The sequence below is a fragment of the Aspergillus uvarum genome (assembly GCF_003184745.1).
Source record: "Aspergillus uvarum CBS 121591 unplaced genomic scaffold BO82scaffold_45, whole genome shotgun sequence".
NCBI lineage: Eukaryota > Fungi > Ascomycota > Eurotiomycetes > Eurotiales > Aspergillaceae > Aspergillus > Aspergillus uvarum.
Genome location: NW_020291342.1, coordinates 84481 through 101927, shown reverse-complemented (window position 1 = coordinate 101927; position 17447 = coordinate 84481). Strand labels below are relative to the sequence as shown.

The 17447-nt window shown below is 52.9% G+C and overlaps 5 protein-coding genes across 5 annotated transcripts; 2 read left to right on the top strand and 3 right to left on the bottom strand.

The window, feature by feature from the left end:
* Positions 1 to 358: 358 nt before the first annotated feature.
* farA (CeGAL family transcription factor) lies at positions 359 to 4036 on the bottom strand (the record flags this gene model as incomplete). Its single annotated transcript, XM_025631624.1, has 10 exons — positions 359 to 407; positions 482 to 1435; positions 1490 to 1672; positions 1726 to 2154; positions 2207 to 2279; positions 2341 to 3070; positions 3169 to 3294; positions 3423 to 3440; positions 3662 to 3686; positions 3906 to 4036. The coding sequence occupies 10 exons, from the start codon at positions 4034 to 4036 to the stop codon at positions 359 to 361; spliced, it is 2718 nt and encodes a 905-aa protein (XP_025489725.1).
* A 2726-nt stretch (positions 4037 to 6762) lies between these two features.
* On the bottom strand, positions 6763 to 10222 carry BO82DRAFT_314846 (mannose-ethanolamine phosphotransferase MCD4). The gene is made up of 5 exons (XM_025632523.1): positions 8363 to 10222; positions 8123 to 8310; positions 7924 to 8065; positions 7718 to 7826; positions 6763 to 7662 (listed from the first exon to the last, which is right to left on the bottom strand). The coding sequence occupies exons 1-5, from the start codon at positions 10082 to 10084 to the stop codon at positions 6860 to 6862; spliced, it is 2964 nt and encodes a 987-aa protein (XP_025489724.1). The 5' UTR covers positions 10085 to 10222; the 3' UTR covers positions 6763 to 6859.
* A 336-nt stretch (positions 10223 to 10558) lies between these two features.
* On the top strand, positions 10559 to 12287 carry BO82DRAFT_356303 (protein-degrading AAA family ATPase MSP1). The gene is made up of 2 exons (XM_025635687.1): positions 10559 to 10758; positions 10811 to 12287. Exons 1-2 carry the CDS (start codon positions 10693 to 10695, stop codon positions 11987 to 11989), a joined length of 1245 nt encoding a protein of 414 aa, XP_025489723.1. The 5' UTR covers positions 10559 to 10692; the 3' UTR covers positions 11990 to 12287.
* Positions 12288 to 13003: 716 nt separating this feature from the next.
* Positions 13004 to 15367, top strand: BO82DRAFT_434043 (putative LysM domain protein; the record flags this gene model as incomplete). The annotated part of the gene is made up of 2 exons (XM_025640918.1): positions 13004 to 13304; positions 13369 to 15367. 2 exons carry the CDS (start codon positions 13004 to 13006, stop codon positions 14967 to 14969), a joined length of 1902 nt encoding a protein of 633 aa, XP_025489722.1. The 3' UTR covers positions 14970 to 15367.
* Positions 15368 to 15897: 530 nt separating this feature from the next.
* BO82DRAFT_419564 (mitochondrial fission process 1 family protein) lies at positions 15898 to 16953 on the bottom strand (the record flags this gene model as incomplete). Its single annotated transcript, XM_025640116.1, has 2 exons — positions 15898 to 16352; positions 16411 to 16953. Coding segments are annotated over 2 exons (927 nt in total), but the record flags the coding sequence as incomplete, so codon positions are not given.
* Positions 16954 to 17447: the final 494 nt, after the last annotated feature.

Sequence of the window (17447 nt, the reverse complement as noted above, 5' to 3'; positions counted from 1 at the left end):
AGTTCCATCACATGAACGATGAAGCAGAATGACTCAGCATACTACAGTATGAACAAGGGAACACTCTTCCCACGGTCTCAATGCCTTCGTTGTGTGTGAGGTAGGTGTGTATATATACAGGAGTATCATCATGTGCCAGACCCCCTCCCCTCGTACTCCTTCATTTCCCGCTTGTAAAATCGTTGATCCCTCACCGAAACAGACTCCAACATGACGTCCACCATGCCCATGCAGAAAACGGATGTAATTCCAGCAAAGCTAAAGACGTAAGGACAATCATCACCCTCAATTAACTTCCTGTCCCTCAAGACACAAGCATATCCGAGTGCACGGGGTAAGCTATACATTATGATCCTTCTCAGGTCGCCATCTCACCAAAACTGCCATTGATGCCGAAGAATTGGAACCTAGGAATCACCATCAGTAAGACACTTCATGCGACACATTTTGAAAGCAGGACGGGAAAGAAAGGAAGACCTACCAATCCTCCACATTGAGCGTGGTCGGCGCTGTTGGGCCACTGCGAGAGCTCGTACTCCAGTTGTCGTCCTGACTGCCGGCATCCATGGGACGCAAAGTTGCCTCGAGGTGTTGCATGGGCCACGTCTGCTGATTTTCCAGACCATACATCGGTTGCGCATGTTGGCCCTGCAGCGCAATGCCTGGAGGCAGATTCGACAGTAGCTCCGGGCTCCCGTGAGAGGCCGAGATACTGCTTCGTCCTGGCATATGCTGCGGCATCATACCAGGTTGTTGTACTTGAGAGGGCACCTGCAGTTGCGGGTCAACTGTAGCAGGTCGTGGGGATGTCAGCTCTGGGAAGAACGCCGTCCCGTCAGGGAACAGCTGATCGGGCTGGAAGTTCTCCCACAGAGACGGTGAAAGATTAGGCGTTGTTCGCGTGACGAGGAAGAGGTCTGGTGGTGTGGCAGGCAAAGAGAATTGATTGAATGGTGTTGTTGGACGTGTAGTCGCCCGCGAGTTGCCAGGCCCTCCATGTCCTGGAGGTGAACCCTGCGGCACGTTCAGGCCGGGCGGCAGATCCCTAGACGGTGTGACCGCTGGGGTTTGGGGTCTAGATCGCTCGTAAGACACCGGGGGCGTCGGTCCACCATTGGGCAAGCCGAGGTCCATGTCATCGAACTTGCGCTTTGGTGGATCCGGTCTTCTGACATGCGGCTGCTGCACTGTCTCGGGCCGCACACGCTGATGCCTTTTACCTGCAGCTTTCTGCAGGCGTTCCTCAAGTACCTTGTTTCCAAGAATGGATTCGAACAACGTGTGTACCATCTTGGCCACAAGCCAGACCTTGGACACGTCTTTGAGAGCTTGGGTGCAGATGTTGATCCTCTCCTGGCAGGTCGCCACAATCGAGGGCACAGATGAACGCATCTGATAAACGTGCATGATAAGAGCTGAGAACAAACTATAGACACTGTTCAAGAGTTAGCAACCGATTGGCAACGGCTGGCAGCTGAATCCTACTCACATGAAGGCGGGTGTATAACGAATCTCATGATGAGCTTGCAAATTCTCAACAATGGATGTGATCATCCCTGCGGCCTGGAAAGCGATAGTGCGCGACGGATAGGTCATCTCTTCCACGCGGTAACTACTAGGGGCCGAAGAGGCAGGCGGCATATGCGCTCTGTGCAGCAGGCAAAGAGTCGTACTTTTAATAGGGTTAGCCAGAGTAAAAACCAGAAGCTCTGCTTCGAGACTCACTAGTAGTTCGCATGCAGAAGGGCCGCCCAGAAGTGATGTTGTTGGCGTTGCCAACATACTTCTTTGGGACAGTTCTGTAACCAATCTGCCAGGGCCATGTCTGAGTGCGTCAAGTCCATTGCATTCATTCGCCTCGACTTTGAAGCCACGGAATACTGCTGGGAAAGAACCAAGCCCATGATCTCGCATAGTTTGACGTATTGGAGGAAGAATTGCACATGTACCGGATCAGGCGGATACTCCGCGGCGATGTCGACCTCGTCTTCGATGAAGTCGTCTTCGGTCAGCATTCCGACGTCTGAGTCGTCTGTGTTGATACCGATGGGGCGACCCAGTGCAACTGCCACCGACCGATCCCGAGTGAAAAGGGTCCACCAAATTCGCTTCCACAGCCTCTTGTCGGGCTTGCTAAGCTGAGACGATTCCACACTGTAACTCAATGAGCATACTCGGCTTCCTCCCAACGATGCGGTCAACATACCTTCGATGCATGCCTGAGCCCTGCGCCACGACCATGGCCACACGTGTCCAATAGAAAACGTTTTTGGTGACGTCTAAGGCGTGTCAGTGGTGTGTCAATAACGTTGGGAATGCGCGAAGGTAAGATCAACGTACCCTCCGGTCCCTCCCAGTACCAGCCTAAAAGGACCAAGGCTTGGACAATCGTCACGCGATCATCTTCATAATTGGCATCGTACAAAGCCTTTGCGCGCTTGTAGAACGTCATGGCAGCCGGGGTCGTTGAGCCGTTGGCATCCATGAGTTGCGGGTTTGTGCAGACTCTTGAACCAGCAAGAAGAATAGCCTGGAGAAGAAGTAAGGAGGGAGGGTTTTTGGGATCGCGGTAATGTCGCATGAAACGACTACGGTTGACAATGGGCACCACCGGGGCAACCCATTTGAAGTAGGCCTCAACTAGCTCATCACACAAAGGTTTCGGCGGCAGTAGAAAGGCACCGCGTTGGTGAAGGATATCTAACTCCAGGCTATCCAAATCCGTCACTCTAGCGCGCGTGCCCCCCATGTTGGGAGGTAGGGGATAGTGCACAACATCGGTGGTGCCATGGCGGTCTTGGACTAGGAGCGACAGATTCGACGACTCGCCGAGGTAGGCGACTCTTCCAGCTTCCTTGATAGGGGCCCGGGCGAATTTGGGCTTCATAAACTGGGCATAGGCTGAGTCATGGGACGCTTGTTTCGCAGCTTGCGATTCGGTGAGGCTAGTTACCGGCATTCCGTCCATCGCCATTTGACTTTCTCGGTATCCGAAGGTAGCATTGCTATTGCTCGATGACACGCTTGCCGGCGGCGCGGTGGTAGTTACGGTGGGCGGTTCCTGGTTTGCCTCGGGCGGTCTCTCATCGCGTTCCTCACTTCTAATGAGCAGAGTATGATCAGCCTGACTGGCTCAGAAGGCATCCCTCTCGAAATCAAGACCAAGACGTACCCTTCGGACTCTTTCGACTTGGATTGATTCTTCTTGCGTTTCGGCGTTGGGATCTTGCATTCAATCGAGAATGCCACACAGTTGGTGCATGGCACACCGAGGCTGGCGGCGTCGCAGCGAACCTGGGAATTAGGTCGTGCTGTTAGTGATACAGTTCCGTTCTGAACCCCACGGGCGCAGGGACGGAGGTGCGACCAGTGAGGGAGATTATCCCACAACATCTTCGCCTTTAGGGTAGGGGAGTACTCACTTTGCGAGCATGACATGTCTTCACAGCGCAGATAAAGTTAGTCAGTCAGCACGAACAATTGTCTTCTGATACACAGGATGATGGTTGTGTTGCAATCGTACGACCAGCATCGATCGCATGCGTTATCGCGGGCGGGCGGGAGAGCAAACGAAACGAGCGAAGCAAGAGTTGAGTTGGGATGAGCCGAGGTGCCGAGGCACTCCAGCACAACGCGACCTCGCAGGAACAAAAAGACGTACCTCACAAGCACGCGACGCACGTTGTCTGTTTCGCAAAGCGATTAGATAAAGAATATTAGCTTCTATAAGTTCCCCAATCTAGATCCGAGCCTCTGCATTTTCCCCAGTTGTTTAAAATAATCTCCGATTCCCAGGGGGAGGCTGCTTTTGCGCCTGAGCTCCTGAAGAAGGTCTTACAACCCCGCGAGCGCAACACCCGCAATCGATCAAAGGAAAAGGAAAAGGGATAACCATATCAGCTCACCTTCGAAAACTCATGTGTCCCCCAGGTGCAGCGCGCACCGTAATCCCAGGAGTTCCCGTCGAGCCCGCAGTGCTCGGGGCAGGGCTGGTTCTGGTGGCTGGTATTTCGATGTGATTCTCTGCTGGGTTCATGGCCACAAGGTATCCATCCAGACAGAAAGTCAGAGCAAAAGAGGGAACCTGGGCGCGGCGGAAGGGGGGTTACGTGGTCAGAATAAGGGGACAGAAGAGAATTCGAATTCGGGAAATCAGTCGAAAACGGGGATAGGATGTGAAAGGGAAATGGAAAGAAGCGATGCGAGCAAGATGCGCGGAGTTGATGACTCTGCTTTTTTTTTGGCCTTTGCTAACCTTCTTTTTTTCGACCGTGGGTTGGATTGATCAGCTACTGGAACTGACCCGGAACGGTGTAGCCTGTCTGTCTTAGTCCGACAAGTGTAAATTGTCCAGGGGACGGGGCGGAATGAGACGGTCAAAAAGGCCAAGCTAGCAGAGGAGACGCCACCCAAACGTGGGAAACTGGACAATCGGGAGGTCAGACGATGGGGGAATGAGGGGTGCAGGAGAGAGGAAACTCCCGGAATGAGAGGGAAGGCAGTGAAGTAAATCAATGATGTGGTGGTAGTGGTGGTGGTTGATCAGGAACCCGCAGAACACTGGGAATAGTTACGGCTAACTACCCTAAGACAGCAATAAGAGCGATAATATAAAATAAACTCAAAAATTCAAGGGACGGACCATCCACGGAGAGAGGGGAGAGAGGAAAGTCACCACAAAATTGCCCTGCAGGTGGCGTTAGGCTGGAAAAGAGAGGAAGAACCAGACCAGACCAGACCAGACCAGCACCAATTCAAGTAGGATGACCGTTTCGACGGTGGAAGTGGAAGGGGGGATTGAGAGGGAGTGGAGAAAATGGCTTAGTATTGCTTTGGTGCTTGCTTGCTTGCTGGTCCCAGAATTTAGTACTGAGCATCTTTCCTTAGCTTAGTGCTAGAGAACTTAAGTTAGGGTCCATTCAGCTCATCAGCTCAATCAGGAGGAACGAACGATGCCAGAGCTAGAGATGAACCTGTCAGACTATCTCTATCTGTCCATGTCCGACCCGACTGAGCTGCATGCGGACTTATTGTCAGTTCTTGGGATGGGTCGGATCATGGGACCATTGGCAACAGATGAGACAGGGATGATACTCAGGTTGGAGAGACGTCGAACAAGAAGGATTGACGCGACTCAACCCCAGCTTCGCGCTCTCACGACGCGCATCACATGATTCCATATGCCCACACAACAGGTTCCTTGATCAAAGTGCCTTTCAAGCAAAGAATGATAATATTAATATCTACGATGCTAACGAGCAGCCAACATGAGCATCCTTCACAGCAGTCAAACAGTCTTCTATTTTCAAAAGTGGTCGAGTCTGGAATCCTCTCCCCACAAAGTGGATCCCAGGTTTTGACCGAGGTTCCCTTGTTCATTACTGTTCCTTATGCCACCCTTCCACGCATTGCAATTACTGCCCCTCTCACTGGACGGTCGTACAATTCCGGCCCGAGTTGGACGTAGTCTTTGAAATCCATCCGTCGAAGCTTCTTCCATTCATTCCAAGCAAGGCACAGAGCAGTATAAACCCCATCGGAGAAAACGTCAGCCCTTGACAACTAATTAAGAACCACGCAGTCCATGCCGCTCAAATCTTAACTTCTACCCGTGCATCAAATCTTAGTTACTTACCGCTACCGTGCTTAAGTTTAAAAACAAACAAATTAAAAATTGAAAGTGCCCCAAAATCGAACCCACTTTACCCTACTCAACCCAACCACGCACCCGTTTTTTGAAGCCGGAGCGAGGAAGAGATCGCCCATCCATAATCTTGATTTCTTCACTTTAACCTGAACATCAAATCTGATACAATTCTCTAGGTAATCAGTGATTGATTGAGCTTGAAGATAAAGATCATGGGGAGTGTCGCATAATCGACTAACAAAGTATTATGAACGGCGATGCAGTATAAGATACCTAGTACATTGTTATCAATCAGCGCCTCCCTTACAGTACCTTAGGATACTTCTGGACATAGTATCCGTAGAACACAACAAGTACTATTAAGATCAATTTACGCCTCTATAGTTGAACTTATTCTTTCTCTCCCCCCACCCTCCCCGAAATACAAACGTCCAAAGTCACTGCCCATTCAGTACCTACAGGAAATAGCAACTCAACACCAACCACACAAGAACCACCCCCCGCCCCTCCCCCATTCGCAACAACTACCCTTCTCGTTCAACAACCCCCGGAATCACCCCAAATCACCCCGGAATCATCCCGAAACGCAACAAAACCATCAACAGCCACAAAAAGCATAACCCGCACCCCTGCCCCCAACAAGAAACCTAACTAAACCCACGAAGGATTCCATTTAGCGGGGAAAGTCAAGTGTCCGGGCCCCGGAGGGGGAGCTAAGGGGACCGACCCCGCCTCCAGCTCCCGTAGCTTGGCCCCCGCAGGTATCTAACTGCCAGCCCGGACCGGCCAGTCATTCAGAGGCCCTAACTACATGGAACTTAATGCATGACGCCAACAGCACAGAATCAAGTCAGACTGGCCCAGAAGGAGGGGAGGTGGGCGCGGACGGGCATGATCCGGGGGTATTCTTTCCCTGTTGGAAAAAAAGAAAAAAAAATTGCTTGAAGGAATTGTCCCCGTAGCACGGTTGGTGTTCGGCTTGTGATACCTCGGTTCATGGGCGAACTACATCATTTGTTGGAGACAGGAGACAGAGCTGTGAGGTGATTGCTCTTTCGACTGTTTATTTCGTTATGACGAAAGGGATTGTGATGGGAAATAGAATTCGTGATATTGAGCATGTACAATACGATTCTACATTACATCTTTCTACTTCTATCAAGACAATTCGACCCCAGACTAGGGCTGGCCAACGGCATAGGACCAGTCTGTCTAGTCTTCTCGACTTGCTGCCGGGTCTGGCACCTCGCCGCTGATGACTTCGGCGACAGCCGCGGCCACCTGGTTGGCGCGGGCTCCAAAGTCGACTCCGCTGATAAATACCTCACTGAGGAACTCCAGCCCCGCCACAAATGTACACAACAGGCTGGCAATCAGGAAGTGGCTGATCGTCGTGCCGATATCCAACCAGGAGCCCTCGTCGCGGACCATGTAAAAGAAGTTAAGCGTCATAATGTCCGAGATGGACATCACCACCATGAACAATGCACTAGGGGCGACCTCGAGCCGCCGATTCAGGATCCCAAGATTTGCACTAATGATCGCAAATGGGATGAGGAGTTTGAGAATGAGCAGCGCCCCTTGGCTGAAGGGGTTGAAGATCGGAATAAGTCGGTAGACGCTATCCAGTGAGAATGAGGAGACGGATGCGATGTTTCCCGTGCTGAAGAAGCCCGACTGGAGGAGAAAGAAGAAGAAAAGGGCAACGCGAGCGTCGGACACGCTTAAACTCCGGTACCGATACGCGTGGCCTTCCACGGTGGTCGTAGCATCCGCGCTAGACTTTTCGGTGGCTGAAGCCGCTTTCTTGGTGGCCGAAGTATATGTGTAGATCGCATGCTCCAGTCGTACCCAGGTCATAATGGTCATGCAGAATACGAAGTAGAACAGCCCTTCGTACGAGATCGTGAGGATGATAAATGTCGGAGAGAAGGTCAGAAAAAGGACCATTAACCGATGCATGTAGTGGCTGTTGGGCGCTAGTCGGTGGACAAAGGGGAGCAGGAGCGATGCAACTAGGATCCCGTTAGCTTCACTCGACAAAGCAGTGCTGCATGATGGGCAACATACCAAGGACAACCCAACCAACAACTTGGTTCCCAAATGGGAGGCCTTGCTTAGCTTGAAGGGACGCCGCACTGGATCTGGTGACTATAATAGCAAGCAGAACCTTGCCAAGCTGTTTAGGGTTAGTACACGCTACAGTAACGAATATTGAGAGGCCTGGGACTGCATATAATGGCTTGACGCCAAATTATGCGGGGTGGACAATGTACCTGCATCCCTAATATAGTGCGCGAGCCCCAGCTAGAGCGACTGTCGGGCAGTTTTCGTGATTCTTGGTCAAGGCCCAAGATTGTATCCTCGAAAAGCAAGTATAGTAGACCCGAAAAAAACATCAAAAGACCACCATATGTTCTGTGTAATTAAGTCAGCAGTTTGCACAGACTTTTGTAAATCGTACGAGACGCTTACATAGTGGTAATGTCCTCGACCTTGTTTGCCGGTAGCAGAGTGAAAGTGCTCATTAGGAGACACCCGACTGACCATGAAGCAGACAGGAATGTATGTCTCTTCAAGAAGCCCAAGCCATAGACCAAAGGCCAAAAAGCACCTAGAATGAAGCAAACAGTGTAAATCTCCCGTTGGAAGTAGGATTGGACCTGTTAGAACTCATTAGCAAATCATTCTTGCTAGCGGCTTAGCGAAACTTACCAACGCCTCTAAAACTCCAACAAACACCAATAGCTGAATACCGAGCGTGGCGTAACCGCTTGCAGATTGTACATGGCCCAGAAGAATTTCACGTCCAGCGGAAAGAGCTTTTCGGCGGGCAAAAACTTCTTCCCAGAAGAAGACGGGGAAAAGGCCGTAGAAATAGTAGCGCCAGGAGGACTTTTGATACCAGAAGACAGAAAAGAGCGCAACCAGTACGGAAGAGAAGAACATGGTGCTGAAAACAGTTCTTCTTGCGTCAGATGTGCCGTGCAAAACGTGCAGGTCGATAACCGTCGTCAAAGCGTAAGCAATCCACCCCAGGTATCCGAAAGTCACAATGGCTCTGAGGAAAAGCCAATCATATGTCTGTAGATAGCGCAGACCTTCCAAGGCCCTAGCAAAGAGCGATGATGACATCTCGATCGAACTCTCAAAGGCGCCGCTCGCAATTAGTCTCTGGATCTCCTCGACGACCTCGCTGTGGTTGTCGAGTGGCTCGTAAGGCTTATATCGGAGCAACACGGCCTGTTTTTGTTCTTCCTTCACATTATACATTTCCAAGACCTCCTGAGTATTCGCAAGCGCAGCACGGGCCTTCTCTTCTGGGCTGGCATCGAGGTAAGCGAGAGGCAACTGACCCACTGAGTTGGTTGGAAAGTCAAGCCCAGCCAGGTATGCCATGAGCGCCGCGACATCAGCCTGTGCAACATCGTTTCGCTGAACACCATGCAGACCCCAGTCATGCGATACACCGTCTTCATGTCCTGATAAGGTACCCTCCTGCGGTATCTTGGGGCCAGCAACACCGGACCCCCATACAACAAGAGGCGTCCGAGTATTGTCTGGGTGACCATCACCATGACTGCCCCAATCGCTCATGCCGTGATCCGCGGTGAAAACAAATGCCGTCTGCTCGTCTCCGTAGAATTCTTCCACTAGCTGAGTTATCTCCTGCACACCCCGGTCCACCACCTTTATATTGCTCAGATACTCCTTCGAGTACGGGCGATAGCCATGGCCAGTGGTATCAAGGCCGAGAAGATGCAGGAAGAATACAAGCTTGTCGTCGCGCAGCTTGGCATCTAGCTCAGGATCACTTTTTGCGGATTGGAAAAGTTCCTTGACCTTATCGAAGACCCAGGTGTCAAGCTTTGTCGCATCCGAGGTAAAGTCCTCCGCCTCCTCGCCGTATGTGTCTGCATCCACTCTATCTGGAACCGCACCTTCCTTGAACATGGGCAGAATATCCGGACTTCCCCAGCTCCATGTATGCCGACTCCGGTTGAAAACACTGTCGAAGTTCACCGGGTTCAGCTTCCATCCTGTGGTCACTGCCGAAACGTCCTCATATAGACCTGCAATAAGAGCAACATGGCCCGGTCTAGATTCGGTTGGAACACGAGTATGGGAAATGCCAAAAGTGCCGTGGGAAAGCACGCGAGATCGAATGAATGGGGCGAGGTAAATTGGTTCATCGTCGTTTGCGGTTTCGTCGGGGTCGGGCGATGCTTGGAAGGCCTTATCGGCGCGCAGGCCGTCGGCCACAAACAAAACAAGTCGCTTGGCTGGAGCAGAGGCACCCGGGTTTCGTTCCACATGGAACGACTTCATCCCACTCACAATCGGGCTAACGAAGTAAATGTCAAAGATTGAATAGGCGTAGATGAGGTGAAAGACCACGGCGAGGGTGAGGAACCCTGCGCGGCCCAGACGCGCCATGTTTGCGGTGGCAGAGGCGCAGACGTAGGTAAGACAAGGTGAGAAAGAGAGATCAAAGATCAGAAAGAATCGAAAGTCATTAGAATCAAGGATTACACCGATAATTCATTAATCTGAGGAGGAGACACAACGCTGAGGTATTCCAGATGCCACAGCATCCCCCCGGTCAAGCTTAGCTTTAGGGGAATCAGAAAGATGGCCGCACATTTCCGCGTACCTGATTTGGGGGAACCTTGGGGAAGACCCGCAACCAATCGGTGACCCCTGATTCGACACGCGAGCGGGTCGTCAAAGTACAATACGTACAGTACGTACTATGTGGTACGGAAGGCTGTGAGAGCCAAAAGCGAAGTGCCCTGAACCATGTCCGCCTCAGGCTTCGACTTGAGTGTGGCAGTGAAGCATGTGATTCTGCCGGCAAAGCCACGTCTCATCGAGCGCCACACCTCTCAGCTCGTTCGCCGACAGCCGACCCGGCGACAATCGCGATCATATCAAATCGCCTGAGGACCGTGAGAATAATAGACCGCTGCGCTTCTTTTCACATTTATCATAGTTGCGGACACCTGACTACGCACTACTCAAGCCAGTCACTGCTTTCCGTCATCATGGCTTCCGCTCGTGGTCCCCGATGGCAACAGTTCTTACAGGAGTTGGTCATGGTTGCGGGCACAGTAAGTTGATGACGCTGCAGACCTCGGAACAATACTGACAGATCGTGAGTAGTCTGCATCTGCATACTTCCTCATTCGATACCTTATCTCGCGCCTCGACTTTGATCCCGAGAGTCAGAAAAAGGAAGAGCAACGACGCAAATCCGCAGCCATCCTACGGAAACTTGACGGCGGGGATGAATCAGACGAGGGTTCGCCGCGCCGCGGGCGCAAAGAAAAGAGTCGGTCCAAGAGAGGCGATCTGACCCTCAACCAATACGAACAAGCCATCGCGATGGATGTGGTCGCTCCGGATGATATCCATGTGTCTTTCGAAGATATCGGCGGCCTGGATGAAATCATCGAAGAGCTGAAAGAGTCTGTCATATACCCCCTCACGATGCCCCACCTATACTCCTCGTCCTCCTCGCTCTTGACTGCACCATCGGGTGTCTTGCTGTACGGACCGCCTGGATGCGGAAAGACCATGCTTGCGAAAGCGTTGGCGCACGAGAGCGGCGCATGCTTCATCAACCTACACATCTCGACATTGACGGAGAAATGGTACGGCGACTCAAACAAGCTTGTCAACGCAGTATTCTCGCTAGCTCGAAAACTTCAGCCCTCGATTGTTTTTATTGATGAGATTGATGCCGTGCTGGGCACGAGACGGAGCGGAGAACATGAGGCCAGTGGCATGGTAAAGGCAGAATTCATGACACATTGGGACGGCCTCACATCCGCAAACTCCTTGGGAGAACCTCAGCGTGTGGTTGTTTTGGGTGCCACCAACCGTATCCAAGACATCGACGATGCCATCCTCCGACGAATGCCGAAGAAGTTTCCGGTCGTCCTCCCACCCGCAGCACAGCGCACGCGGATTCTCAGTCTGATATTGAAGGACACGAAGGTTGACCGGGACAACTTTGATCTGCACTACCTCGTTAAAGCCATGTCGGGCATGTCCGGCAGTGACATCAAGGAGGCGTGCCGTGATGCGGCCATGGTTCCGGTGCGAGAGTTAATCCGACAAAAGAAGGCTGATGGACAGCAGATGGCTTCAGTAGACCCCAAGGATGTCCGTGGTCTGCGCACGGAGGACTTTTTCAGTCGTGCCGGTGGTGTCCGGGTCATTCCTCCACCCACTCAGGTTCAGACCAAAGCGAACTCGGAGAAAGAATGGAGTACCGAGTCTGAAGCGACGTCTGAAGTAGAGACACGACCGGCGGAGATGGCCGAACCTCCCGAGTGAATTATATTTATCTTTATCTGGCATCGATTGGATTTCCCTGTGCATGTTACCTCTATGTCAATTTATACTTGTCTGACGGGCCCGGCGTTTCTTTTTTCTCCTCTCCGGTTCTTTGGCTATCTAAGCGCGAATTGTTGCCAGTGACGATAACTGGCCTGTTGGCTCTGTGCAATTCATGTTTCTGCGACAGGGTTTACTAGACATGCTTCTGTTCATAGACTGTTTCTGAAGTCCTTGTGTATTATCATCATCAATGCTTGGCTGGGATGAAAATGCTTGAGACAAGATATTGCTATTCAAGGCATTAGCAATGGAAATAGTATTGTAACCCGATTACGCGGCCCGCCAAAGTCGGTGGTGTGCTATGGTACCATACAGTACGACTCGGTACGCCACGGGCGACGTCAAGGGAGGGCGAGACAAGTTCAGACGGAGAGACTCACAAGATTCCTACTGGTAACGTTAAATACTGTATGCACTTTGGGAAGGCTTCTTGCCGATCAAGCGGTTCCCACTCGCCTTACTCTCCTTCTCAATCGTCGCCGCTGTCCTTCTGCATTCTCCTCCAGCTTCGAAATTCCCCGAATTCCTTTGACGTTCTGTCCCGACCGATCAGGAGACAGTCGGTTGATCAACCCCCCGACCTGGAGTCGTCATCATAAGGGACTAGACTCCATACTTACTTTCTCTTATCCCGCGCTCCCCCCCTCAAAGCCTCCCCTCCCCCAACCGCAGCTCAACCCTTAAGGGTGGCTTAGAGCCTATATCCCCGAAGTCGATACAGTCTCATAATCGGGCCAAAGCACGGGTGCTACTGTCCTGATAATCTCCAGGTGCCGCGGGTGTTTCACGATTAGGACACGGATGCGATAACCACAAACGCCGCATGACGAATGGTCTGAGATAGAGACCTCCGATGGCAATCAGTGCCTGGGCGATCCCATCCAAGCTAAGCTCGCTCTGGAGAGCTGACAACATCTAAAACCTCTTATTATCCTTCTCCCACAGCCAGGGATGAGTTCTAACAGCGGCTTGGCCGAAGCCTTCAACCCCGGGACCGCAAGCACTCGATCCACGTCAACGGTGCGACCGCGAACTCGCCGCTTGATCTCCATCGTCGACAGCGACAATGAGGATGGTGGGAGGCAAATGCAGTCCTCTGGACTATCATCGATGCTGTCTTCGGAGTCGGTGGTACGCTCTCGCGGTGCCACCCCATCCCCAAACCCATCCCGCGGAGTGTCCCCTATTCCGATGAGACATCCATCTCGAGCTACCGAATCCTTCAACCGCAATCGAGGAAACAGCTCCCTAGGTGGGTTTCGTTGAAGAAATGAGGACAGGATTCAAATTGGCTGAGACAGTACATTCTCCTATAGATTTTCTGGATGCATCTTGGTCGTCGCTGCAAAGCTTGGCCTCATCGGTACTAGGGAGCGATATTGCGCGACCAGCTTCCAACGGCACCGCGCGAGGTCATGCTCGGAAACCCTCCCGACCGGACTTGTATTCGAGACCGCCCCCTCGTTCATCCATACCTGCGTCATGGGGACCATCGGCTCCGTCGACACCAGAAATTGGAGTGGGGACCAAGGAAGAGCGGCAGGCATTGGTGCAGGCAAAGAAACGCGAAGCTCTTCTGCTGGCCGACAGCGGGCCAGCTTGGGCACCCGGTTCGCGACATAAGCGGCGGGATTCGAGCGACCAAACGGGTCATTCCAACATTGACGCGGAGCAGGATGAGGACTCGCTAGTATACATACATCATGTGCAACCGACAGATACCATCACCGGTGTTACGATACGATATGGCTGCCAGCCGGCAATTTTTCGGAAGGCCAACGGATTCTGGCCCAGCGATAGCATACAAGGCCGGAAAACGGTTCTCCTGCCGGTTGCCTCTTGCTCGATCAAAGGACGGCCAAAACGGACTGGACCCGACGCCGACCTACTGAACGGTACTCATGAGTCTCTGGAAGACTTAAATGGAAGCTCGATTGCACCCACTGCGGTACCGGGACATCCGAAGACGGAACCATCAAATACTATACATGAAGGAGACGGGGACCGGGTCTGGAAGCACGAGTCTTGGGTAGAGATCGAAGGATTCAGTGCTCCAGTGGAGATAGGGCGCATTCCTCGAGGCGCATTGGGGTTCTTCCCACGCACGCGGCGAAAATCGGTCTCCTATACCGACTCAGTACCATCGCCATCCTCGGATCAGGCACGAACGGCAACAGCCTCCTCTGTATCGTCATCACCGGCTGAACCCCACTCCTTCCAGCCTCCCGTATTCCAATGGAGCCGCCAATCGACCGACGCCTTTTCTCCCAAGAACCCCAAGAGGCCCGGAACCCGGCATCAGCGCCAGCGCAGCGGCATCCAATTCTCCGCCCCCGGCGTCGGCACCCTCGACCGTGATATCACCGCCCCGGGCCCCGCGATGGACGGACTGAGCAAGTTCTTCGCGCAGCATCTCCCCAACCTTGCGCCCGCAACCCGACCCCCGAACTTCGAGACCACCTCCGATACCCCGACCGCCTCCGCCGTGTCCAACACCCCCACGGGTCTCGAGAACTTCGGCGGTGCTGTCGAATCGTGGGTCCGCAAGATGACCAGTCGCGCCAAAGCCAGTCTCAACGACCTGCAGCAAGCAACCGGCACACCCAGCAGCACGGACCCCACGGTCCAGATCCAAACCAGCGGCCGCCGCAATCTGGGCGATCTCATCGAGCTGAACGATGGACTAGAGCCGGCAGCAACCCACCCGTCCGGACCCGCGGACTCATCCTCTTCCCATAGTAGCGCACGTCGCAGCAACCTCGACCGCAAATCCCCACCATCAGCATCGACCTCCCTCCTCCCCAACGGAACCTCCTCCACATCCTCGTCCTCGACCCTCAGAGGCCGCTTCCCCACCCCGTCGCCTGGACGATCGAGCAGGACTCATCAATCCAGGGATCGCTTCAAGGATGATTGATCGCCGGTGGTACTTCGGAGGACAACCGGTACATGAAATTCCATTCAGCGAACCTTTTGCCCTGATTTTCTCTCTATAACATAGCAAAGTCTTTTTGTCCCTCTCATACACCCACTCCAGGTGCAAACTATAATCCACCCCACCCGTTTCCCTTTCCACCAATTCATAATTCTTCAATTCCATCTGGCTTTTGCATAGCAAGAAATATAATTCCCGGCTCGAAATGGCGTGCGTGTGTGTTTGTACGTACCGTGTCCGCAGTATTACCGCTTGCTTGACTATGTAGGGGTATTGTTCTTTATAGTGTATGTATGGTTTGAGTATTGTTTTGGTGCCGAGGGAGGAGGAGGAGGAGGAGGAGGAGGGGCTCTGCTATTCTCTTTCCAGATGGGCTTTTGGTGGTATGTGATGTGTATATAGAGATGCATTTTTGCGGAACGATGCTATCTTCTTCATTGAAGTTTCATGATTAGACTATTGTTCTGGTTGTCTCGTCTCGGATTGTCATACCCCACGTGATTATGGAGTGGTAGGGGGGGGGTCCGGGGACGGGGGGGGGGGGGGAAAGGGGGGAAGGTAGTCAGAATAAGTTTGATATAGCTAGTTCGGTTCGTCTTGTGGGATTATTCTCGGTGGTTTTCTCTTGTCTGTAGGCGGGGACTATGTATAGACGGGTGTAGCTTCAGATGTAAGTGGTGTGTATCTCCGTCTAGTTGTGATGCATCCCGGTTCGTGGATAGTAGGGGCAAATACACTAATATCGAAGAGCCATCCACCCTTGGTAAAGTTACTTTGATCATAAAGGCAAGCAACGGGTTGATACGACCCTGCCAATCAGAAAAACAAATTCATGAGTAAAGAGGATAGACCCGCTAACTTATATACATGTAGAAACTAAATGTCCTGAGCGCCAGGCAAACGCTGAAGTGGTCCAGGAGATGCATAGTGGAATCTGGTATCAAGGAAGCAATATAGCAATATCATGACGAATCGGGAGCGTTACTCCGTCTTTTCCTTGGTGAATCCCTTCAGAAAAGAGAGGGGACCCGTGTGGCCGTGCTGCTCGCGCTCACGCTGGCGCTGCTCCTTCGCTCGTTGGCGCTCCTCCTTGAATGCCTCCCAGGAGAGGTTGGCGGCCGAGTCGGAGACGCTGGCGTCGGAGCCCAGCGACTCTTTGTTGTGCTTTTCCGTCTGCACGCGGAGGTAGTGGCTGAGAGAGGTGGCTTCGTCTTGCGAGACGTGGGCGGCCTTGGGCGGAGGGAGGGGCCGCACGGCTTCATCGCCGCCGTAGAGCCAGAGCCCGCGGCTAAAGGCCCACTCGACGGCTTCTTCGACGGGCTCGTCGAAGAGATACGGGAGGAAGGGGACGACGGCGAGACCAAGCTGTGATAGTTAGTCAGTTGTCTCTGCGGCGGTGGTTTCAGATTGCAGAATGACTTACTCCGATGGGAGACCAGGTGCGGAGGAATGTGTTCGAGGCATTCTTGAACATCCGGCCCGAGTATTTGACAACGGAATGGATAGTGAGGGCCGGAAGACCCATACTGGCGATACTTTGGAAAACGGCGCGCTTGGCCATGACCATGCGATAGTCCTCGACGAGGGGGATTTCGGTGGTGGGCCAGGGCGTGAGCGTATCGGGCGATGCCGAGGCGAGAGATCCGGTCAGGTTGCCGGTAACCATGCCCTTGGCGACTTGTCCATGAGAAAGATCGCTGGCATCCTTGTAGGCCTCACATGGGGGGGCGAGCAGGCTGCGGTTGCGCAGGTAGGCCTTGTACCCTTCATGCGCGACGTCGCCGATCAAGTACGTCCAGGAGATACCGTAGGCGGAGCGCACGAGCCACGGGTGCGCGACGGGGCGGAAGGACTCGCCGATGTCTGAGGTGTAGGCGACATAGCGGTGGGCGGAGAGCAGAATCGTGCGAAGACGAGTGGCGTAACCGGCATAACGGTAGGGAGTTTCCGTGGAGTCAACCGAGCTGGCGATGGGTTAGATTGATCCCGACTTATTTTTCCGCGTATTAAATTCATGGTTGCTGCTGCTTGGGCTGGCGTCGGGATGATCGCAGCGCCTAGCGGACAGTTGCAGTTCGGCGCTTGCGGGGAAGAATGCGGGGGAGACGCGGAGGTGGTCGGGCGACGAACGGTGCGTCGCAAAGGCCCTAGGAAACAGGGAACAACATACTAGGAGGAATAAATGTCATCGTAGAAGTCATCGTCATGGTCAACAAGCTTCTGGAGCTGATCCGGCAGCTTCTCGCGCGGAATGGGTTGCTGTACCACCTCGGGCGCTTTGTCTTGCTGTTTCCCCCAGATCATGATGCGGTCGCGTGAGAGGATCAGAAAACTAAGCGATGAATAAGTGAGGTGTCCTGACTGCGGTCCTGACTGCGGAGATGAGAGGATTGTTGACTTACTGAGGATTATATGGTGTAGAGACAGAAGGTTGCAAGGGGGTATGCAATGTAATGAAGG